At 35.7% G+C, this 25,741-nt stretch overlaps 2 protein-coding genes across 2 annotated transcripts; both read left to right on the top strand.

Moving 5' to 3' along the window:
- Positions 1-1,614: 1,614 nt before the first annotated feature.
- On the top strand, positions 1,615-4,167 carry LOC145578211 (uncharacterized). The gene is made up of 3 exons (XM_081635571.1): positions 1,615-1,652; positions 3,418-3,955; positions 4,027-4,167. The coding sequence occupies exons 1-3, from the start codon at positions 1,615-1,617 to the stop codon at positions 4,165-4,167; spliced, it is 717 nt and encodes a 238-aa protein (XP_081491697.1).
- An 8,697-nt stretch (positions 4,168-12,864) lies between these two features.
- On the top strand, positions 12,865-14,585 carry LOC145578210 (uncharacterized). Its single transcript, XM_081635570.1, has 3 exons — positions 12,865-13,290; positions 13,356-14,177; positions 14,265-14,585. Exons 1-3 carry the CDS (start codon positions 12,865-12,867, stop codon positions 14,583-14,585), a joined length of 1,569 nt encoding a protein of 522 aa, XP_081491696.1.
- The last annotated feature ends 11,156 nt before the right edge of the window (positions 14,586-25,741 follow it).

Below are 25,741 nucleotides of genomic sequence, written 5' to 3'. Positions count from 1 at the left end.
GGCAACGAAGGGTACATCCGAGTTTGTAAATTCACCAAACCGTGGAAACAAGTTTAACTTGCAGGGCCCATCCATACGCGCCAACCCTTCCAAAGGTAAGGCTTCCGCGCGATGCATCGGGACTCATAACCATGGACCCTCTTTGACTAACCCTTATCCTTGAACAGTAGAGAACTAGAGCCATGGTTAGGTTGCAAACTCATTATATCATATTGTGCTTACTTGACTACTTGTGCATCTCTTGTTTGTGCATATTTACAATAACCGTTTGTTTGACTTGTGTTTGAGTCTAAATAAACTAATTAATGACTAAAGGACTTTGCTTAATTAATTAACCAATTAATATGAGTTTTTAAAGTCTAAATAAATTGATCGAACCTGACTTAGTACGTCTATAGGATTTTCCCTCTAAGGTAGAACACTGGAAACAGACCCAGACTGACATTTCAGCAATGACGCTGAAGTTTGGCATGTAGCGCGACACGCTAGTGTCCGGCGCGACGCGACAGCAATGTCATGCCTCAATAGGGCTGGCGCATCGCGACAGTCCCATCGTTTGTGCGATGGTCCAGTTTCATGCCTGAGTCCTCGCGCCGAGTCTGTTTAATCAATCTATTAATGGCATAAACCGTATTTTGGTCCTTAATTGAGTCTAAGCACATAGTCCCATGATCTTACACATGAGTCAAATCATGCCACTTTCACTCACTTCTAAAGCGCACACTTTTTATATATGTTTCACCTTGACCATGTCTAGAGAGTCTTGTGTGCTCGTGTTTTCCGTCATTTTTTTAGGGGGGTAAGTCGGGTATTAATCCTCCAAACATAACCATGTTGTTTAAACCCTATACTTGATTCCCAAAAATATACACCCTATTTTTGCTATTTTTGCTTTTTTGCCTTTAAAACCAATAAAGTCAAAGTCAATTTGAGTCAAGTCATTAAAACAAATATGGTTTAATTTACAGTACTTGGTCAAGAAGAGAAGGACGATTAATCAAGGACAATACCTTTGTTCAAGTTCTACTTTTTGATAAGCCCATCAGACACAGAAAAAAGTTCATACTAATGGAAACCCAACAAGAAGTTGATGAGCTTAGGCAAAACCTTGTTAATCTGACCGAGATGATGAAGACCCTTGCTCTTCAAGTCAATGACCCTGCGAAACAACAACAAATGGAGCGAATGGAGGAAAGCTTGAGCAAGCTCTCCAATGACTATAAGTTCCAGGGGATTAGCTCACAAGGGGTCTTAGTGGACAAGGAACTTCTTCCGCAGAAGTTCAATGCCAATGACATCCCTAAGTTCAAACCAACTGACAACCCCTACTTTCACTTTAGAGCTTTTGAAACTGTAATGAACATTAAGGAGATTGACAGGAAGGTTTTCCACACTTTGTTCTCACTATCTCTAGAGACTGTTTGCCAACAATGGTTCTTTTTCCTTGAAAAGTAGAAAACCTCTTCTTGTGATAGCATAATAAACGCTTTCATAGATAGATACAAATGTAAACTCTAAGTCGAAACTGACCATAGAGAGCTTGAGATGTTGAAACAAAAAGAGAATGAAGGCTTTACTTCTTTCTTTAATAAGTGGAAGGAAACTTCCGCTAAAATGGTTGAGGTGCCCACTGAGAAAGAATCTATAAGGATGTTCATTAAGAATCTCCAGGAAAAGTACTCTAAGCATCTCAAATATCAAAGCAATTTGAACACTTTCAAGACCGTCTATGACGTGGGAATCAACATTGAAGATGACCTTGCAAAGCAAAAAGATGCTAACAACTCCAATAGTGGCTGGAAAGGAAAGAAGAGTGACAATCCTTCTTCTTCCAAAACTACCCACTCGAATAATGTTAGCACCTTTAATTTGAATGAGGTTCTGGCTATGAACAACCGAGGACAAAAGAAGCCATTTAGGAGAAACTTCACACCTATTGGCATGAGTTATGATACCGCATTTGATCGCATACATGCAAAAAGGTCTTATAACTCCCATTGGACCATTTGGGGATCCACCAGTCAAAAAGAGGACGGCTAGTTGGAACCCCAATGCACACTGCAAGTACCATCAAGTCAGGGGCCATCTTACTGAAAGTTGCTGGAAGCTAAAGGAAGCTATTCAAGATCTCATTGATAATAACAAGCTTTCATTGCCTCCTACAAGAAAGAAGCCAAGTATCAATAATGCTCCACTTTCAGACTCCTTGGCTATTTCTGATGAGGAAGTTCATGTCGATCCAACAACCCTCATTAAACCAGTTGAAGAGATTCATGCCATCGAAGAAGAAGAATAAATCTTTTTAGATGCTAAGAAGCAGAGGGTGATAAGCATAATAAGGCCTTAAACCTCACAGTAATCTGCAAGAGAATGAATGTCCCAATGACTCTTGTAGACAATGGGTCAGCGATCAATGTTTGCCCACTACAAACTGTGAGGATGTTAGGAATAAAAGATGAAGATTTATCTCCATCTACACAAGGAATAAGGGCTTATGACAACACTCGTCGCCAAGCTCTTAGAACTATCATGCCTAGGATCTTGCTAATATTATTATGCTTTGATGAGATTGAGATTGTTATTATGATGATGATTTTTTGTATCAATATATATTGTTGCTTGATATTATTGTTATTGCTTGATCACGCCCTCTCTTGCAAGATTAAAAGGAATTTGTATTTGTAATCACGCTTAATAAGATAATTAATAATCTTGCTTAGGCTAATATGATTATAATTCAAGTGATCGCCAATAATAGTTTTGTTTGTGCATTAATACTCAACCAACATAGATTAAACAGGTTTAGGGTTAATATATTGATTGTATGTTAGTCAGAAAACGCACATGAATATGAGAAGAATAAAGTAGAGGCCTATTTAGGGCAGGTTCAATCTCTTTTAGGTTGGATTTGTATCTTCATCCCCGAATATCCAATCATGGTTCCAGACCACTATGGAGTTAGCGATCTCATGGATCGTGAAGGGGTGTAACCTTCATCATGTGAACGGTTTACAAGTTCCTAAAACTTGTTGGCGACTCTTTTACTCTAGCTTTCTTCCATTTGAACGCCACCATACTTAAGTGTATGATCATAGTGGGGCTCAAGTGTGGGATGCTGAAATATTCCCTACAATTACATTCATATTTTATGGAGATTTTGAATCAACCTGAAGATAGGAAGAAAAAATTGGCAGCTGAATTGGAAAAAATGATTTATCCTGAATTCACAAGTTTGATAGAGCCAGAGTGTAATGAAAATAACAGAGGCCGTCCATCAACAAAGAATAATTCTACAAAAAGAGACCCATGCAATTGGGAGTACACTGAACAAATGTGCTCTAAATATTCTAAAACGACAGTCACCGGTCGTGGTCGTGGATGATCTTCTTCATCTACCTCTGTTCCTGGACGTGGTAGCTCTTCTTCTTGTGGTCGTGGAAAGTCTACTACACACGTCTCTTCTAATAAAAGTGTTAAATCCTCAAACAATTTCCAAGGTCTGTCTTTGAATGTTGCTCCATTTGCTGATGATCTACCTTTGCCCATTCTGCCTTTCGTTCAGTATATCCATAATGTTATTGGAGATGGAAATTGTGGGTATAGATCCATTTCTCGATGGATGTACGAGGATGAACATCAATGGCCAACCGTGAGGCATGAACTGGCTATTGAAATTGAAAATAGATATGCCTTGTATTTTTATGTATTAGGGGAACGTGACTGTAAAAGGACTTTGCATTCCGTTCAACATTATGTGGGACCAGCACCAAAATATCACTGGATGAGTATGATTGATATGGGTTTCATCATTGCCACTAAATATAATGTTGTGGTTGTTAGTTGGGCACTGGACCAATATTTGACCTTTCTACCCTTAATTGCTGAAGACGGAAAAAGCTCTCCAAAACGGATTATAACACTTGGGTTTTTAAAGTCATCTGAACACTTTATAATGGTATGTGTTGGTAGTATATTTAATTTAATTCAATGTTACTTTGCATCTAATTAACTTTATTTATTGAACAGATTGAGATGAAAGAGGATTCTCCGCTTCCACACATATATCCATATTGGCGCCATCATTATGCTAGTATCAATGGATGGGACATACCTTTGCAATCAAGAATTAATCAGTGGCACAAAGTTGCAAACATTCGAGGACATTAAACAATAGCTTAGCTTGTTTGAAAAAGTTTGTTTTGTGCTTCAACTACAACGTTAGTGATTGATTTCAGGAATTATATTCTATTGATTTCATTTAATATTTTGTTTTGCACTATTTAGGAATTTATATTTTAAGTGCTAAGTGATTATATAGAATAGAGATTGTTAGAGAGCTCTAAGAAAAAAGTTATAATGGAAAAGGAATAAAAATAAAAGTAGCAGAATTATTTATAACATATGAAGTCTAACAATTGAAAAATTTATAGTCCAACAAAATTGTGAATCACTATCTATTGCCTCTGATTTTGAGTTTGATTTGGTTGTGGCTGCAAAATATGAATATTCTCAAACTCCTGCACAATGGCTATTGCACGATCGGATAATATTGATCTTCTAAGCTCATTTTTGAACGCTTATCAGGATAAACTGGACGTAGATAGTGAGCAATCAAATGGAGCCGCTGGAAAAGGAAAAAATATCAAAATTTATTAAGCATAACATCAGATTCTTTAAAAAAAATCACAACATCAGATTTATCAAATAAAAAATAATTATAATTATCGCTTCAGCACTAAGTGGATGTTGTTTAATCTGATAACCATGAGGTGCATGGTCTGGATTTTGCACTCTCGGATGTGTACGTTGTAAAAACCATTGCAAATAGCCAGAAGAACAATCCCATGGATTTTGGCAAAAATCACCTAACCGTTCAGGACTTAAACAATGGGAGGCAGGATCACTCCAAAAGCACATCATAGCCTCTGGATATTCAAGAGAGTAAGAATGAGCTGCTTTGTATTCATTATTAGAAATAATAGGACTCATTGGTGGAGTTTGCACAAAACCAAATTGTCGCAATACACGATCTGGCATGTACGGTTCAATTATGGAACCATAACGAATACATCTGTGATACAATGACAATGGATAGTTTTCAACAACATCCACACCAAAGGGCATCCCTATAACCTGGGCATCCAAAATTTAAGATTTAATGATTTACAAGCCATAAAATAAGCTATATATACATCAATTTATAAGATATAAAGCATATACTTACCTCTTTAGCTGTCATGTTGTCTAATCTCCAACGATTCCCTTGTAATGTTTCTAGCATTTTTGGTGTAGGAGTATGGGCATCCCATTTCATAGCACGGGGGTGTTCACCCGGAAAGAAATTTGAGTTTATCCCCGGGCGAAACATGGGAAAATGTTCATAAATCCAAGCCTTGAACAAAATAAAAGGAATTATATGCATAACATTTATAGAACAGAGTCAAAGATATACAGGTATATGAAAAGTATATTGTAGCTCACCTCTAAAAGTGTAGAAGAGCCAGCTAATTGTTTAGTATCGGCTCTCGAAGCTTTTCCAAGTTAACGATAAAGAAAGGCAAGTGTTGCTGTTCCCCAAGAGTAGGATTTAACACTAATAAGATTGCTAACCAGAGGAAATAAAAAGGTTGAAACCCGATCGGTTGTTTTATCAATAAATATAGTTGCCGCAAGTCATGATACCAAATATCCTCTAGCAATATCATCTGCACCAAACTTGTCCTCCACATTTAGCAAAATATCTCTAATTTCAGGTAATTTAATACGGGAAATTCCCTGTTTCTCATGGTGAGAAACAAAATTTGTTTCTCATGAGGGCATTTTCATGAATAAATCAACAACTTTTTCAATATTGTGGGCTCCACAGTTGAATAAAGTTGAAAAAGTTGTTGATTTATTCACAAAAATACCCCCATGAGAAACGAATTCGTTTCTCACGGTGAGAAACTGGGGCTTCCTCATTTAATACCTCCATGAGAGTGGTCAGTCATAACTTGTTTATGCTCAATGAGTAGCAAATTAGCTATGGATTTAAAAAGAGATTCGCGGTCATCTTTTTGTTAGAGTGGATGGTTAACGGCAATGCCGTTGATAGGAAGACCCATGATTAATGAAACATCATGAAGTGTTATGGTCATTTCCCCAAATGGCAAATGAAAACTGTTAGTCTCTGGATGCCATCTTTCGACAAAAGCTAAAAGTAAAGGTGAATTATGATGTGAAAACATACAATAGCGGTGCAAATAGCTTAAATCGGTGCTTTTTACCAACAAATACCATGCATCTCTTGGATCAAACTCAAACAAATCAACCGCATGTGTACGTGATTGTATTACCAAACATCCTCGATCAACCTAAAATAATACGAATAAATTCAATTCATAATTTCATTTTTGTAAAGTCACATATTATTGTAAGCATGCTATATAGCTTGTAAAAATTAAATGAAAGTAGAAACTTTAGTAAGGGACTTACATTTTTCTCCCAAATATGACATGCAACATGACCACGATAACCACGAAGCAACTCAATTGACAAAGGACCACCTGGAGCGCTGCAGTTGTCAATTTCCAATCAAAAGTGCGAGGTCTTTTATTCCATGCTCATTTTCCCCCGACTTCCGTTGTTTGAGATCCATTAGGTTCTTCTTGGGATTCCTCGATATTCTCATTAGTGTTATCAGGTTGAGTATTGTTCTCGTGTGATGCTCTCATTATTGCACGTTTTTCCCTAGCAGAGACTGTTATTGGCCTATTATCGAGCCAACTTTTCTTTCCATCAACCATCTACATTCATGTCAAAATTAAACAATGGATAAAAATAAACATGATTATATACAACCTATATTACAATATAAACTATACCAATCTTAATTATATTTTGTGTAGTGTTATTTTTATGGAATCTTATTTCTTATGTGTAGTATTATTTTTATAGTATCTTAACATTCTGATATGATTGCATTACCCACCATCAACTCAAACTAAACCATGATATTCTAAAAAAAAAATGGAGGACACGACAAGTAGAAAAGGGGTAATGACAAAGGAGGTTATTATTGGTGACTTACATTCATAATAAGATTATCTTAAGGGATTCAATCCAGTAGTATAAAAATTTCAGATAGCCCAAATGAAGTTCTCCTTGTTTTAAAGCTGCTACATGAAATAGGTATCCCTACCATTGCCCAGTTATAAGAAATGGTTGTATCAATTATATCCCAGCTATATGAAATAACTTCATCTGTTTTAGCCCAACTATACAAAATAGGCAATCTACTTCATAACAGTTATACGAAATAGATATAATTGCATTACCCTAGCTATCCAAAATACTACCCGGTACTCTTCTTTGTTCATCCCAATTTGATTCATTCAATGTATTGAAAATTAGATTGATTTGTCATCAAATTTGTATATGGTTCAATATCTTATATGAAAATTGCAACCTTTAATATTCAACTAACAAGCAAATTTTCAAAAAATCTAGAAAAACTGATTCAAAACACACAAATTTAAAACACCTTTTACAATTGTTCATTCAAGAGGAGATCTAATAATAGAATTTTATTACAAAAACAAACACTCCATATGCAATTACTTAAAGCCCCAAAATTGTCAAACTCGAGCGCAAAAAACCCAGAAAATAAACCCTAAAATTAATTGAAAAAATGAGGGAGATTGTGAAGTTACCTTTACCACAACAATGAAAAATTAGTAGCGAAGGTGACGAAGTCACGATTTCTCATAATTAGTGTAGGGAATATTTCAAGCATTACCCCAAACTTGAACCCCACTGTGATCATACACTTAAGCATGGTGGCGTCCAAAGGGAAGAAAGCTAGAGCAAAAGAGTCGCCAACAAGTTTTAGGAACTTGTAAACCGTTCACAGGGTGAAGGTTACACCCCTTAACGATCCAGGATATCGTCAACTCCAATAGGTCAGGAACCAAGACTGGAAGTTCGGGATGAAGGTACAAATCCAACCTAAAAGACATTGAACCTGCCCTAAAAATAGGCCTCTACTTTATTCTTCTCTTATTCATGTGCGCTTTCTGACTAACATGCAATCAATAGATTAACCCTGAACCTGTTTATCTATGTTGGTTGAATTTTAATGCACAAATAAATCTATTATTGGCGATCACTTGAACTATAATCAAATTAACCTAAACAAGATTATTAGTTATCTTATTAAGCGTGATTACAAGTACAAATTCCCTTTAAACATGCATAAAAGGGGTGATCAAGCAACAACAAATATATATTAAGCAACATAATAATCACAATCATCATAATTATAATCATAATTATAATAACAATTATAATTAAAATAATCATATCAACGCTAAAGCATAATAATAGCAAGATCCTAGGCATGATACTAACAAGATTAATAACAAACCCTAGCATGTCACTTAACAATAAAAATCAAAGCTTTAACCCTAACATGATACTAGGAAAGAAATAGGAAGCATCCTAGAAATCGTAATTGATATAAGAAACTTATTCATTACCCTAGACATGATACTAGAAATCAACAAAATAATTTAAGCATGATTTTTATATCATAATATCAATTAAACAATTAAAGTACTTACTTGGATGCCTCGTACCTCTTTCTAATAACAAAATACACACGTTAGTAACTTCAAGGAAAAGTATAAAATCAAACAATTAAATTAAATAATTGAAATAGAGATTAGGGACCAAACCCTCAGAAATTATAACCTTTCACGTCTAGGGCGAAGGCAACTCCAAACTTGGCTAGGTGTGTCTAGATCTTGTGAATGCGGAATTTTGTTTGTGAAAAGTTGGTTTAGAAAAAGAGAGAGAGTATCAAGAAATTCTTGATGAGAGTTGGTCGTAGATGAGAGTTGATTGTAGATGATTGAAAAAGGGGGGGATATGACCTCTATTTATAGAAAAAAAAGAGTCGAAGAATAAGAAAAGAATCCGAATTCGAAACGAAATAAAACTCGTCGGTCAGCAGTTTTTACGAATTTTGTTTTTATCATATCTTTTGATCCAGTAGTCTAAATAAGTCATATAATATGTCGTTGGAAAGATCTTGAAGTCTACTTTCCAATCCAATTGGAATCAGATAAAAATCTTTTGTAGATAAAAAGATATGGCCGCAATAGTGGCACGGTGTCAGTTTTGGATAGAGTTTCGTATTTTTCGTTATAGCTTGGAATTAATATTATAATATATCATTGGAAAGATAATTTCAAGATCTATCCAACCATATAAGATTTGGATAAATATTATGAGGCACAAAAATAATATATGACTGCCTTTGAATATCTTTAAATTCGAATAGAATTAGGACTTAAAAAGGGAAAGTTTTTAAAAAAGGAAAGTTTTTATTCAATTTCAAATTCTATGATCTTATCTTTTCAAAAAAGGATAATTAAGATCTTTTAGAAACTTATGGAAGTTTCTAATTAATCCTAATTAGTTTAGGAATAGGATTAAACCTTTGGACCCTCCACATGATCATTGGGTCGTAGGTAAAATCCGGTTTGGGCCCAGTTTAGTATTTTGGCCATAACTTCCTCATTATTCATCGAAATTGGGCTTATAATATATCGTTGGAAAGGTCTTTGCCAACCCCATCCAACTACACTATTATTGGACCCATATCATGGACCAAAATAAACTAGAATGCACGTTTTTCACAAATAGGGTAAGAAAAGAAATATTTTCAAAAACAGAAAGAAGAGATATTTTAATAAAAACATCCTCATCACTAGACTTTTCACACTTTCACTTTGTTCGATAATCAAATGACATGAAAGGTATTCATCATTGGGTTTGGTTTTGAGGAGACACATTTGGGTGTCTACAATTAGCTTCAAAAGAATTTATGAAATTCAATTGGCATTATATGAATTGGGTGTATGATTTAACTGAATGTTTTGGGGTTTTAGGGTGAAAGAGAGGGAAGAGACGAAAGAATTAGAATATGAGAAGGTAAGGGCATAATTGGGTTTTGGGGTGGGGGTGTGTAAAGTAGATAAAGGTTGTGTTTAGCAACCGTGCCTATTATCGCTTTTTTTATTTTTTGAAAGAACACCGGTTATTTCTCTGCTTGTTTTACACTAGGCCTTGGTAATGGGAGTGATTTAAAATTAATTCTATTTTATTGTAATTAGTGTTTAATGAGATACTCTATTATATTAATATAACTAATGAATTGTTTCAAAAAAAAAAAAAACACTAATGAATAATGTAAATAAATTAAAATGAGAGAAATAATTTTAAAACTGACGGGGTAAAGTGCGTTAACTAAAGACAACATTCAATATTTTAGGGGTTGTTAAATATCGCCCTCGAATATCTAACTAACGCCCGCAAAATAAAATAAAATTATGTACTTATCCTTATAATAACGATTATAAAAATAATTAAATTAACCTCAATTTCACACTTTTACCGTACACAAAAATTTTAACCGTTCTCTCTAGTGGTAAACGGCCACCAACGCTCATCGGTCAACCATTCCAACCACCGTAATTTTCAAAATCAAACAAATTTTTTAAATTTGAAATCGTACGGACTCGGTACATTGCGATAATTTTTTTATAAAAATTCAGAACCCAAGAAAACGCCTAGGATTTTCAAAAACCCCAGGCTGAAACACCTAGTTTTTTCGAATATCATAAGATGTTTCGAAAAAACTAGGCGTTTCAGCCAAGGATTTTTGAAAATCCTAGGCGTTTTCCTGGGTTTCGATTTTCAACCCAAAAAAAAAACCAAATTAGTACAAATCTAAACTATAAACAAACTAACGAAGTTGTGAATTTTTTTTTAAAAAAAAAAAACAATAATAATAAACAACAATAGCAAAAAATCAAAAAAACGAATTTTAAAAAAAAAAAAATTAAAACCCAGGCAAACGCCTGGTTTTTTCGAACGTCCTAGGCTCAAACGCCCAGTTCGTGCGAACAACCTTTGCCTGCGATTTCAGAAAATAAATTAAAAAAACAAACCTTTTCTCCGGCAACCGACTTCCTTTGTCCTTCCTCGTCATTACCGCGGCTGTATAGATCGTGAAAACGGAGGTAAAAGGAGTTGGTGGTTAAAAGAGGAGGAGGTGGTGGTGGTGGTGGTGGTTGTTTAAGGAGAGAATTATGTTTAAGAGAGTGAACAAGGAGTGAGAGTATGGGAGGTAATTTTTTTGATAAATTAAGGGTAAATTTGTAATTTTATTTTATTTTACGGGCGTTAGTTAGATATTCAAGGGCGATGTTTAGCTTCCCACATATTTTACTCACCAATAGTGGTTTGTTTGGTAGACAATCAACAGACATTAGTAGTTAAAAACAACTACAAGGCCATTTAATTTGTCCAAGATTGTTGACCCTTATGAGGTTTTGATGCTGATGTCTATAATTGAGCAAACTTCCATCTAATAAGGATTTTCTAGTGTTGTGATGTTTGCAGGTTAAGTAAACTCTGGGAGTTGAAGTAGGAACTGAAATAGAGGAACTTTAGGAGATCCAGGATAACAAGTAAAGTCAGAAGAAAAGTTCCAGAAAGTAGTTCTCCGAATTCACTTGGATGGAACTACAAGGAGTTCCCTAACAGGAACTTATCAACGGGTTGTAACGACCTGGTTCAAGTGTAATGCTGGAGCACAACCTCAACAATCAAGGACCAGTGCAGAGCTCGAGATATCAACCGAAAAAGATGGACTTCATAACTTAGGTTGTATTAAAGATAAGTTTGTTTCCTAGGTTGATGTAAATATATATCTGGTTGTTATACATGAAACTTATAAGAAATCGGATAAAGCTTGGCAAGCTAAGTAATTTGTAAAAAATAAGTTTAGATTTATGAAAAAGTATTTTATTTAATTTTATCTTTTAAAATTTGGTTTAATTGGTTTTATCTTTTTCATAAAACTTTATCTTTTAATAAAACGAATTTTACAGAAAAGGGTTTTCTTAAAAACGAGATTAAATCTGTTTAGTTTCGGTTTTAAATGATAAGAATGAATTTCTGTTTAACTTATCATTTTTTGGAAACCTTACTTTGTTAGCTGAGGAACTTCTATAAGTATAGAAGTGATACAACGAAGCAAGGTGAGAGTTTTAAGCGTGAAAACCACTTAGTGCTTAAGTGTAAGTTTGCCAAAAGGTTTAACCTTTATCATTTTGATTTTGGGTTTCATGTGTAGCTTTCCATTTATATATTAGAGTGAGTCTTTGTGTTGTAATTAGTTTTGGGGTGTTTGTGAATTCTTGACAATTCACATTTGAGTTAGGAGTTTGAATTCTCTAAAATTCGTATGTGTTTAGGAGTTTGAAAGTCTCTAAAATTCGAGTGGTAGCTGTGAGAGCACAGTGAGTGAGCTTCAGGTGGGGAGCTGATTGTAGGCACTCCGGGAGTGCTGAGTGAACTTAAGTTGGACTTAGGTTGGGTAGGATAGGGTCCTATCAGGTAGCAAGTGTCCGTGGTGGAACTTGTGAGAAAGATCTGTAATAATAGGTTATACTAGGAGAGTTGCCTATTATAGTGGAGTTTGTTTTGCAAATCCAGAGAAAGGTCGAGGTTTTACTTCCAGTTAGGCCCTAGAAGGTTTCCTCGTAAAATATTGATGTGTTCTTTAAGTTCCTTTTATGTTCTGTCTTTAAATTCCGCAAAAGTTTACCTAATTGGAACCTACTATTATTCACCCCCCCTCTTGTAGTAGTTCATCTAAACTAACAATTGGTATCAAGTTCTCATGGAAATACAAGCAACCTTGTAGAGTAAGTTCCTGGAGAAATGAATGCACACAAGAAACTTTAAGAAGGGTACTCGACCCAAAGACCCCTAATGTTCAATGGCAAGTTCTATTCCTACTGGAAGAATAGAATGGAAATCTTCATCAAAGCTGAAAACTACCAAGTATGGAGAGTCATTGAATCTGGTGACTTCGAGGTAACAAAAACCAATGAAAACAAAGAGGTAATCCCTAAACCACTGTCTGAATTTGAAAAAGAAGATTATGAAAAATTTGAGCTAAATGCTCAAGCAGTAAAAATCTTGCATTGTGGACTAGGACCTCATGATCACAATAGAATCATGGGTTGTAAGTCCGCAAAGCAGATTTGGGATTTATTACAAATAACATCTGAAGGAACGAATGAAGTTAAACTTTCCAAAATTGACTTACTGATGTCAAAGTATGAAAGATTTGAAATGCTACACAAGGAATCCATTCAGGATATGTTCACAAAATTTACTAACATTGTCAATGAGTTAGAATCTTTAGGCAGGTCCATACCCATTGATGAACAGGTAAGAAAGTACTCAAAAGTCTTCCTCAAGATGAGAGGTGGAGATCCAAGGTGACTGCTCTACAGGAATCCAAGGATTTCACTAAGTTCAACCTTGAACAACTCAATGGATCCTTTCTCACTCATGAACTTTACCTTGGAGAAAACACTAAAAGTTCCAAGAGTAAAAGCCTTGCTCTAAAGGCTTATGAATCAAGCGACTCAGAAGACAATGATGTTGAAACAGCCATGCTTGTCCAAAAGTTCTGGAGGATGTTGGGTAAGAGAGGAGACAGGAGCAGACGAGGACAATCTAGTTCCAAGGAGATCAATTGTTACAAATGTGGTTCCAAGGAACATCTTATCAGAGACTGTCCTCAGCCTAAGGAGGATGAGAAACCCAAATACAAAGGGAAGGAGCAAAACAAGTGCTACAAGCCATCGTTCTCCAAGGAAGATGTCAGAAAAGCCATGATGGCTGCATGGCGAAATTCGGACTCAGAAGATGAAGAAAAAGGAGAACCCATGGAAGAAACAGCCAACTTATGTTTGATGGCTAAAACTGACAATGAAGCTCATCTGAAGGAACTTGAATCTGAGGTATGGTATGACTATAGACAACTTAAAATTTTGAATAAAGGAAATCTTATGGACATTATTCTAGAACTTCAAAATGACTGTATTGAACTAAATAGATCGAAGTTCCAAACTGATCAAGCTTTAAAAATCCACAAAGAACATAGTGAATGGGTTGATAATATGAAAACTGATGTTCAGACTAGATTTTTCGATTTATATGATAAAAATGTCCTTCTAAAAGAACAAGTTGAAAAACTAAAGCATGATAACATTATGTTAAATGTAAAGCTAGCTCAGCTGAAACTTGGAATTGATTCTCCTGATTCTGAAGTTCCTCTCGCAAACCAACTTCCAAAATTTAAGAAAATAAAATCAGATTCAGAAGAAGTAAAAATGAAAAATTATACTTTGGAGGAGGAACTTGCAAGAACTAGGAAAGGTAAGGAAATTATCAATCAAGGAATTCCATCCTGGATAGCTAATGCCCCAAACAAACATAAGGAAGGACTAGGATATAAAAAGAAGTCTAGAAAAGACAAGAAATATGTAGATCTGCCCAGTAAAAAGTTATGTCACTTCTATGGTCTTACAGGACATCTTCGAGCTGCATGTCCTAAAAGAATTAAAGATACTCTTAAGAATACTGACCATGCTCAACGGGTTTGGATGAAGAAATCTGACTCTTCTGCCAAAACAATGGAACCCAAGGAAACCTGGGTTCTAGAAACTAACGCTTAGTTTTCATGTAGGTTACAGTGAGGGGGAACAACACTTGGTACCTCGACAGTGGTTGTGTTGAGTAATTAGGTTTTGATGATTGTAAACTAATGATGATTATCTATCTAACGTGTTTGTTAAGTTGTGCATAGAAAGAACAAGTTATGATTGGAACAAGATACAAGGAACCCGAGCAATGACCGGTATATATATCAGGAAATTAAGCAATATAGGATAAGCAATAAAGGAACAAGAACAATGATGAGTGTTATGGTTGATAAGTATGATGATGGCTAAAGAAGCCTGAAGGTAACTATGTAAATAGGTGTTTGCATATGTTAGCTTCATGAGGTAAGTACACTATGCATACATAAGTCGTATATGTGTAGGAGTATTTACATAAGCTTTAAGTTTAATTAATTCTCTCACTTGAAGTTTGTTTATGACAAACAAGCTTCAATCTAATGTTTCTCTTAAGTGTTTATGTAAAGACAGGAACCTGACTTAGGTGAAGTCAATGGGTTGGAGCATAGAAGACTTTAGGAGGAACAAGAGAGAATGAATGAACCTAAATCAGGTTCTCCCATGAGAACCAAACCACGAAGGAACCTGAAGGTATTCTCTAACAAGATCCAGAAGGAACTTTCGGCAGGATTTCCCACGAAAGCCGGAGCATGTTCCCTAATAGGTACATGAGGAGTTCCATAACAGGAACTTCGCAACGGGTTGTAACGACCTGGTTCTGGTGTAATGCTGGGGCAAAACCCAAGATCTAGAATACATCAAGACTACAAGATTCCAGAACAAGAGTTTCAGATAAACAGCATGAGGACAGAGAAATCGAAGTATATCGCTCTAGGATGCATGTAAGTATGTTGGACATAAAAGTAAGTCTAGAACAAGTCTATAAAACCAAGGTGAACTCTAAAAAGTCAATGAAATTAGAGTTACTGACTTGTCAGGAACTCAGAGACTGTCAGAGTTGCAGAACCTAATCGGAACTTAAGTCTGCGCGTCATTAAAGGTCGGTTTAATGATATAAATATTTACTTAATACGTGCATATCTTTTAGGGATTTGGTTTTACAGAATAAAGATATTTATTTTCTAATAAATCCCTTTTGGAAAAAGATAAGTTATTTTTGGAAAGTATTTTTAGACAAATAAGTTTTAAATAAAATCTGATTTTATGGTAAGTATATCTTTTGGAAAAAGATAAGCTAGTATGTTTGGAAAATATAAGATTTAAATAAAATCTGATTTTATGGTAAATATATCTTATTATTAATGTCAGAATATATTCTTAACAGAAGATATATTTTGGAAAACTTAATTATGGAAAATATCTTTTATTCATATCTTTTGTTAAAACTTATCTTTTACGAAAAGAATAATTTGGGTGTACTATAAATATGCTCATATATATTCATTCAGAGTGGAGGCTGACGAAGCTTAGTGGTCGCGCTTAATGGTTTCATCATTCACCACGAAGCTAAGTCAAACCTCCAGGTCAAAGTTGCAGTCAGGTTTGGTTTCAGTTCGTCCAGTAAGTTCTAGACATATCTTAAGTCTCCAGCATATTAGTTTTATCTCTTTATTCATTGATATGTATTTAGAGTTATTCAATGAGATCTTGTAATTGGGAAAAAGGGTTTTGAGTGTTTTATGTATTGGGGTGTGAGAGTTCGTGAGGATTCTCGTTATTATAATTGTAAGAGTGCAATGTGTGAGCTTCTAGGGTGAAGCCGATTGAGCTTCTAGTGTGAAGCCCGAGTGTAGGCACTTCGAGAGTGTTGAGTGAATCTAAGTGTGGGGCTTAGGTTGGGTAGGATAGGGTCCTATCGAGTAGCAAGTGTCCTTGGTGGAACTTGTGAGAAAGGTCCGTGTATAATAGGATGTAACTAGGTGTTTCGCCCTATTATAGTGAATTAGTTGTGTTGAAATCCCTTGGAGGGTCGAGGTTTTACTTCCAGTTGGGCCCTGAAAGGTTTCCTCATAAAATCCGCTTTGCATTGTCTAAGTTCCTAACAGCAATCAGTTTTATATTCCGCGAAAAGTAGGCACTGGGAACATACTACAATTCACCCCTCCCCCCCCCCTCTTGTAGTATATCATCCGAAATAACAGGTTGTTCTAAGCATATGACTGGAGACAAATCTAAATTTCTCTCACTGGATGCCTACTACGGAGGAACTGTGACCTTTGGAGATAACAAGAAAGGTGAAATTATTGTTATTGGAAAAATAGGAAGTTCAAGTTCCCATGCTATAGAAAATGTTTTTTAGTCGAGGGTCTTAAACACAATTTGTTAAGTATTTCTCAATTATGTGATAAAGGTAACTTGGTTAGCTTTACTTCTAATCTATGTAGAATCACCAACAATGACACTAACAGAATTATTCTTGAAGGAACTCGAAAAGGGAACACATATGTTGTGGATCTAAATGAAATTCCAAGCAGTAGCTTGACCTGTCTTAGTGTCATTGAGGATGATCCCCTATTATGACACAAACTCTTTGGCCATGCTAGTTTCTCTTTACTTGATAAACTTAGATCAAAAGGACTTGTGGAAGGACTTCCATCCATCAAGTTCTTAAAAGATAAAGTCTGTAGTGCATGTGTTAAAGGTAAGCAGACTCGAATATCTTTTAAATCTAAGAATATGATAAGTACCACAAAACCATTGGAACTTGTACACATGGATTTATGTGGTCCTATGAGAATACAAAGCAGAAGTGGCAAAAGGTATGTAATGGTTATTGTAGATGATTTTTCTAGATTCACCTGGGTTTTCTTTCTTGTAAGCAAAGATGAAACGATTGATGAGTTTGTTGATTTTTTCAAGGAAGAACAGAGAAGAACAAGTTTCCAACTAGTTCATCTGAGATCAGATCATGGAACTGAGTTTGAGAACTCCAAGTTTGATGAGTTCAGCAAGGAATATGGAATGGATCATAATTTCTCTGCCCCCAGGACTCCACAACAAAATGGAGTGGTTGAACGAAAAAATAGGAGCCTAAAAGATATGGCAAGAACTATGCTGATTTCCAGTGGACTGCCTAGGAACTTCTGGGCTGAAGCAGTAAACACGGCATGTTATATATTAAATAGAGTCTCTATTCAAGCAATAACCAATAAGACACCTTATGAGATGATAAAAGGAAGAAAACCAAATATTTCATACTTTAGATCATTTGGTTGCAGGTGCTTTGTACACAACAATGGAAAGAGGAACTTGGGAAAATTTGATGAAAGAAGTAAGGAGACAATTTTCTTAGGATATGCCTCAAATAGTAAAGCTTACAGAGTTTATAATAAAAGGACAATGTGTGTTGAAGAATCTGTACATATAATTTTTGATGAAACTGATTATGTGATTGATGTGCAGGACGATGATGATTTTGAAATAGGGTTAGAAAGAAGATATGACCCAGATGAAGAATCATCAACATCCATGAAGCGGCAAAACAAAAATCTTGTAGCTGAAAACCAAACAGTAGCTGAAACAGAAGTTCCTCATGAGGAACATCCAGAGCCTGAGGATCCAGAACCACTGAATCAGGAGGGAGAAAACAACAGCACTGAACTTGAGAAGCTGTATCCAATAAAAGACTTTACCCCTAAACGTTGGAAACATCAAAAATCTCACCCAGTGGACATGATCATATGTGATATAATAAAAGGAACTTAGACTCGTTCCCAGCTGAGAAACTTCTGTGCATTCTTCTCATTCCTCTCTACAATGGAACCAAAGAACTATGATGAAGCCTTGCAAGATGCAGACTAGATAATGGCAATGCAAGCCGAAATGAGTGAATTCGAGAGAAACAAAGTCTGGCACTTAGTTCCTAGACCAGATCAAAAAGTCATAGGTCTAAAATAGGTGTATAGGAATAAGCTTTATGAATATGGAATCATTGTAAGAAACAAGGCTAGGTTGGTTGTCAAGGGGTACAATCAACAAGAAGGCATAGACTTTGATGAGACGTTTGCACCGGTTGCTAGGTTAGAAGCTATACGTATTCTTATTGCTTTTGCAGCTTTCATGGGTTTTAAATTGTTCCAGATGGATGTCAAATGTGCATTCTTGAATGATCTCTTACAAGAGGACGTCTATGTCGAACAACCCCCTGGATTTGAAAATCCAGAATTCTCGAATCATGTTTATAAACTTGATAAAGCTCTTTATGGGCTTAAACAAGCACCAAGAGCATGGTACGAGAGGTTGTCCAAGTTCATGTTGGATAATGATTTTAAACGTAGAAAAATTAACAAAACACTGTTTTTGAAATCTAAAGGAACTGACATTCTAGTTGTGCAAATTTATGTTGATGATATTATTTTTGGTGCAACTAACGAAACTTTGTGTAAGTATTTTGCTGACCTTATGAGTGGAGAGTTCGAAATGAGTATGATGGGTGAGCTGAATTTCTTTCTTGATCTGCAAATTAAGCAAACCGAGAGAGGGATAATGATTCACCAGCAAAAATATGTGAAGGAACTCGTGAAGAAGTACCAGATGGAAAGTTCCAAGGTGATTAGAACACCATGGGAACTAACATCAGGCTGGATGAAGACTCGGTTGAAACTTGCATAGATCAGAAGATGTATCGAGGTATGATAGGTTCCTTACTATATTTAACTGCTAGTAGACCTGACATATCGTTCAGTGTAGGACTATCTGCAAGATTCCAAGCAAATCCAAAGGAATCTCATCTTAAAGCAGTCAAGAGGATACTAAGGTATCTAAAAGGAACTAATGACTTAAATGAGTCAATTGATTTGGTAGGATACACTGATGCGGACTATGCAAGTGATTTAGTTAACAGATAGAGCACGTCAGGTATGACTCAATTCCTTAGACCATGCTTAGTTTCTTGGGGTTCCAAGAAGCAAAATACAGTTGCTCTGTCCACAGCAGAAGCTGAATATGTAGCTGTTGCTGCATGTTGCTCACAAATGTTGTGGATAAAACAACAAATACGTGATTTTGGTTTAGAATTTGAATGTGTTCCAATTTATTGTGATAATACAATTGCTATCTATGTATCAAAAGATCCAATACAACACTCTAAAATTAAGCATATCCACATTAGACATCATTTTCTAAAAGACAATGTGGAAAAAGGAAATATTAAGTTAGAATTTTGTTCAACTGAGAATCAAATTGCTGATATTCTAACTAAGCCATTGAGTAGAGAACGCTTTGACAAAATGAGACTGGAACTTGGGATGATCAAGCTGAATTGATTACAACTGAAGTTCCTAGATATGGCATTGTCAATTACAAGACCAATAAGAAGAAATAAATCGTCTATCACAAATTTGGTGTGATAAACATAGCGGGAATGTCACCGTTGGTAACTTCTTGGAGGTCAGTGCAATTAACACTTATTAGACTGTATATAATTTTCAAGTTAATGTAGACATGTATGTAACATGTTCCAGGTAAATTTGTTTTAAAAATTCTTTTTCAAAAATTATCTTTGAAAAATAAAAATATTATCTTAAATGAAACATGAGAAGGTATACTTTGAATTTGAAATCCGTCCAGATAACTATTTCAAAATTAGATAAATACATTGTTCCTAAAACTAACCTTTCACCTTCAATACATCGCTTCACATAAATTACCTCTCCTATAAATACTCACCCAACCACGACTCCACTAACTCACAGTCAAATCAATTTAAACTCTCAACCTCTCTCAACCACAAAAATTCTACAGCTAAACCATTACCCTAACCATGGAAGTCGAAAATCAAAACCCTAAGAACCAAGCCGAAGATTCACCCACCAAAACTCTAGATCCAACCACCTTACAACCTATTGCAATGGAAATTCACGAAATTCCACCCTCACTCACCTCAGAGGTTAAAAACACAAAGCCAAAACCGCTTGAAGAAACCGAAACCTCTTCAACTACGAGTCTACCCACTATTCTTGATCGACTTACGGCGTGGAAGAGAAGAAAAGCAGAGAAAGGCGAAAAGACTCTCGAGGAACAAATGGAGGAAATCGACGCTATGTCTAAGGGGGAAGATCTCAAAGACAAGGACGACTCTAGGGGGGAAGAAGATTAGAAAATTTTGGGAAAACAAGCTGAAAAGTATGTGGTAGGATATAGAATTGATGATGCATGGTGTAGGAAAGTGAATTTTTCTGAATTTCTAGATCTAATTAAGTTTCAAGGGTAGGGATTTATGTTTTCAATTAAAGCAAAAAATTATCTCTATCCTCTTGCTATGGATGAATTTTGCAAAGAATGTGTGCTTGAAGAGGGAGTATGTTATAGCAAAATTAATGGTGTTGATGTAGAATTTGATGCGAACAGACTTGGAACTCTGCTACAAGTTCCATGTGAGGGTTTTGAGACTTACATGAAAGGGGCTGTGACTGTAAAAATGGAACACTACTAAAATTCGGCCAATTTGTGACTGTTTTTCTACGACCAGCATGAAAACGGTCGTAAAATATGAAATTTGCGACCGTTTTTCAAGCGCTCGCAGATTTACGACCGTTTTTAAAGCGGTCGCAGATTTGCGACCGTTCTGCGACCGTTTTTGGGTTATAAAACGGTCGCAAAGGTATTTAAATAATTATCAAAAATAAAATACATGTCAAAAATAATTCAAAATAAAATAAATGTTGTTGCGACCGTTAGTAGCGGTCGCAAAAGGCTAGAATTGCGACCGTTTGAGATTCGGTCGCAAAATTACAACCGCCAATACCGGTCGCAAAAGGATTTTTTTTTTTTTTTAAAAAAAAGGTAGTATAAAATCGAAGACACCCTAACCCTAACAAGTAACAGCCGCTCCTCTCATTTTCATTTCTCTCTCTTCTCACGCCTCTCTCCTCTTTCCCTCTCTCTCTTTCCTCTTCTTCTTTCCCCGACCTATTTCCCCTTCTCTTTCCTCTTCTCCCCGATCTCTTTCCTTTATTCTCTTCTGCTCCTCCCTCCATCTAGGCAATAAAGAATCCTTATTCAACGAGCAACAAGCGAATTATGGTGTTAATGGTCAAATTCGACAATAAAAATTCCAGATCTGGAGTTTTGGTGGTCGAATTCGACTATATGAACCATTAGAGGAAAAAATATTGATAAAGGTGGGTTTAATTTATGTTTTTTTCGATTTATGATGGTTTTATTTCGTTTTGTTGGATTTTTTGTTCGAATTTGTTGGTTTAATTGTTGTGGGTTTATTTTTTTTGGGTATAATTATTGGGTTGAATTTTTGGGCGATTTTTTTTGTTTGATTTTTGTTAATATTACTAAGTATGTTTGATTTTCGTTTCGAATTTTGGGTTGATTATTGTTAATTTTATTTCGGTTTGATTTTTTTGTTGATTTTGGTTTGATAATTGTTTTATTTTCAATTTTGTGGTTTATTACTTTTATTAATTCGAATTACCATGTTTTATTCATTCGAATTTTGTCTGTTTTTTATTTTTTTTTGTTTGGATTTTTTGGTTTTTTTTTTTGGGTTTGATTTTATCTGTGTTTTGGGTTGATTTTTGCTGGTTTGTTTGGTTTTTGTTATTTTTGGGTTTCATTTTCGTTAATTTCAATTTGGTTAATTTAGTTTGATTTTTATGTTTGAATTTTTCGTTACTTTATATATGTGGTGGCTGGGGTTTTTGTGGTGGCTGGTTGGGGTTTTCGTGGTGGCTGGTTGGGATTTTCGAGGTGATTGGGTGGTGTTTTCGAGGTGTGCAGTGTGGTGGGTAAAGGTGGTTGGCTGGGAAGGGGCAGTGGGTGGAGTTGGCTTGGGTGTGAGAAGCGGTGGGGGGCGTGGTTGTGAAGAGCAGGGATGGGGCGAATTTTTTTTTTTTTAACTTTTAGCGACGGCCAAAAGCGGTCGCTAATTTCTAAAATTGCGACCGCTTCTTTTACCGGACGCAATTGTTTATATTTACGACCGTTTCCGTTGCGGTCGTTGAAATTAATAAAAACGGTCTCAATAAATCTGCGACCGTCAAACAGTCGTAATATTTTTTTTTTGCGACCAAGTAAATAACGACCACCCCTTTATGACCGTTTTTGCTATTTTCTGCGACCGTAAGCGGCGGTCGCAAAAACCTTAATTTTTAGTAGTGGAAGGTCATACTAAAACTGAAGTAATTACCTATCTAGGAGGGAAAAGGGGAGTAAGTATCATGAATCACAATGAATTGTCTCCATTACACAAACTGTTGTTTAACCTTGTTAAAAAATCCTTAATTCCCAGAACACAAAAGAAAAATGAACTCTGCTACTTAGACATGGCCTTGATCTTCTACATGTCTAAGAAAATTAAAATCAATTTCCCTGCCCTGATGATGCAACACCTGGAAAATTACATTGAAAGAGAAATCAAAGTAGGATATGCTGCTATTCTGCCTTTTTGTATTTGAAGATTTAGGTGTGAAACTTGTTGATTTTTATGGGAGGATAAGGGAGAAAGGAGAAAATGTGATTAATGAGGATACTCTAAGGGGACTAAGCCTTGAGGTTGTGAGAGGAAAATGTGCAAAATATGAAGGGAAGAAGGCTAAGGCAAAGGGGGAGAGTTCCCAACAGAGAGGGCCTGTCAGGAAGAGTAGAAGAATCTCAGTTGGAACTCAGATCAAGACAAGTGTCAATGAGCCTCTGGAACTTAGTGACAGGGAAGATAGAGCCGATGAGTTAATCAATGATCTGTCTAACAGACTCTTGCAGGTGAAGGATAGCTCCTAGAGACGACAGGAAAGATAAGGACCATGGAGAGAAGCATTATGAATCAAGGGAAGGAACTTCAGAAGACTATCTCAACCATGGAGGTCAGGCTAAAGAAGATGGAAGAAGACAACAGAGTCAATCTTGAGAAGATTCTGATCAGCCCTCATAACCTGCATCCCTAGCCAAATTCCTTGCCTATTTTGCTCTTCTGGTTTATGGAACAATGTTATGTTTTCTTTGGATGTTTTTGAACTTAGTTTGGTTTTGAATATTTTGGAACTTGGTCTGTAATATTTTAAAACTGTTCTGGATGGTTGGTTTTTGTTATGTTTATATATCCTGGAACTTTGTCTATGTGTGAATGCATTGCTTGTTAAGAAAATGCAGGATGATTTGTGTGAAAGTGTTGGCTTAGGAGAACTAGCCAGCGCTGCTTCCAGTTTCCCACACTCGATGAATTGCTTGTGGGGCTGTGATTAGATGAATACACCTTTGAAAAGTCAGGTTTTTAATAATGCTAGAAGGAGGAAAAGCAGGAGCAAACTCGGAAGAAAAAGTTGTTCAAGTTCCAGTTGAGTAAGTAACAAGGTTGTTATCTCCATTTCTTTTTGTTTGTTTTCCTTCTGTTTATTTCTGTTTTTGTCTTCTTTCAATATGAGTTTGTTTAATATTTTCTTTAGTCTATAAAAAAATATATGGAAAATGAAAAAACTAACCTTCTGCTTTACTCTGTTATCCCAGAAGTTTGTCATCATCAAAAAGGGGGAAATTGTTGACCCTTATGAGGTTTTGATGCTGATGTCTATAATTGAGCAAACTTTCATCTAATAAGGATTTTCTAGTGTTGTGATGTTTGCAGGTTAAGTAAACTCTGGGAGTTGAAGTAGGAACTGAAACAGAGGAACTTTAGGAGATCCAGGATAACAAGTAAAGTCAGAAGAAAAGTTCCAGAAAGTAGTTCTCTGAATTCACCTGGATGGAACTACAAGGAGTCCCCTAACAGGAACTTATCAACGGGTTGTCACGACATGGTTCCGGTGTAATACTAGAGCACAACCTCAACAATCAAGGACCAATGCAGAGCTCGAGATATCAACCGAAAAAGACGGACTTCATAACTTAGGTTGTATTAAAGATAAGTTTGTTTTCTAGGTTGATGTAAATATATATGTGGTTGTTATACATGAAACTTATTAGAAATCGGATAAAGCTTGGCAAGCTAAGTAATTTGTAAAAGATAAGTTTAGATTTATGAAAAAGTATTTCATTTGATTTTATCTTTTAAAATCTGGTTTAATTGGTTTTATCTTTTTCATTAACTTTATCTTTTAACAAAACGAATTTTACAGAAAAAGGTTTTCTTAAAAACGAGATTAAATCTGTTTAGTTTCGATTTTAAATGATAAAAATGAATTTCTGTTTAACTTATCATTTTCTGGAAACCTTACTTTGTTAGCTGAGGAACTTCTATAAATATAGAAGTGATACAATGAAGCAAGGTGAGAGTTTTAAGCGTGAAAACCACTTAGTGCTTAAGAGTAAGTTTGCCAAAAGGTTTAAGCTTTATCATTTTGATTTCGGATTTCATGTGTATCTTTCCATTTATATATTAGAGTGAGTCTTTGTGTTGTAATTGGTTTTGGGGTGTTTGTGAATTCTAGACAATTCACATTTGAGTTAGGAGTTTGAATTCTCTAAAATTCGTATGTGTTTAGGAGTTTGGAAGTCTCTAAAATTCGAGTGGTAGCTGTGAGAGCACAGTGAGTGGGCTTCGGGTGGGAAGTCGAGTGTAGGCACTCCGGGAGTGCTGAGTGAACCTAAGTGGGACTTAGGTTGGGTAAGATAAGGTCCTATCAGGTAGCAAGTGTCCGTGGTGAAACTTGTGAGAAAGATTTGTAATAATAGGTTGTACTAGGAGAGTTGCCTATTATAATAGAGTTTGTTTTGCAAATCCCGAGAAGGGTCGAGGTTTTACTTCCAGTTAGGCCCTGGAAGGTTTCCTCGTAAAATCTTGCTGTATTCTTTAAGTTCCTTTTATTTTATGTCTTTAAATTCCGCAAAAGTTCACCTAATTGAAACTTACTACTATTCACCCCCCTCTCGTAGTAGTTCATCTAAACTAACAAAGATCAATATACATCATTCAATGACTGCTCAATTTTTGGGTGAGACTTTTACTCAATCTTGGTTAGTAACTCCCAAAATTTAGTCGTCATTGAGTTTTTTGCAAAGAAACTGTGGCTTAACCTGGAACAAATGGCTATCACTCTATCAGGCTATGTAGCAGGAAATAATGACAATAAAATCGAAGTTTCTGCGTATTAGTCCTGTCAATTATATGCTCCTTTGCTCACTATCTTATGCAATGTTTCCATTTTCAAGATATGAGGGGTGGGTAAAACGCTACATCTGAGATCGAGTAAAACCATTGATTTAAGCAGCTGGTATCGGTTGAGACCTCACCCCTCAACAGATATAAG

Source organism: Chenopodium album, chromosome 14 (assembly GCF_948465745.1).
Source record: "Chenopodium album chromosome 14, dcCheAlbu1.1, whole genome shotgun sequence".
NCBI lineage: Eukaryota > Viridiplantae > Streptophyta > Magnoliopsida > Caryophyllales > Amaranthaceae > Chenopodium > Chenopodium album.
The sequence above is the reverse complement of the archived record's forward strand: the minus strand, read 5'-3'. Positions and strand labels throughout refer to the sequence as shown.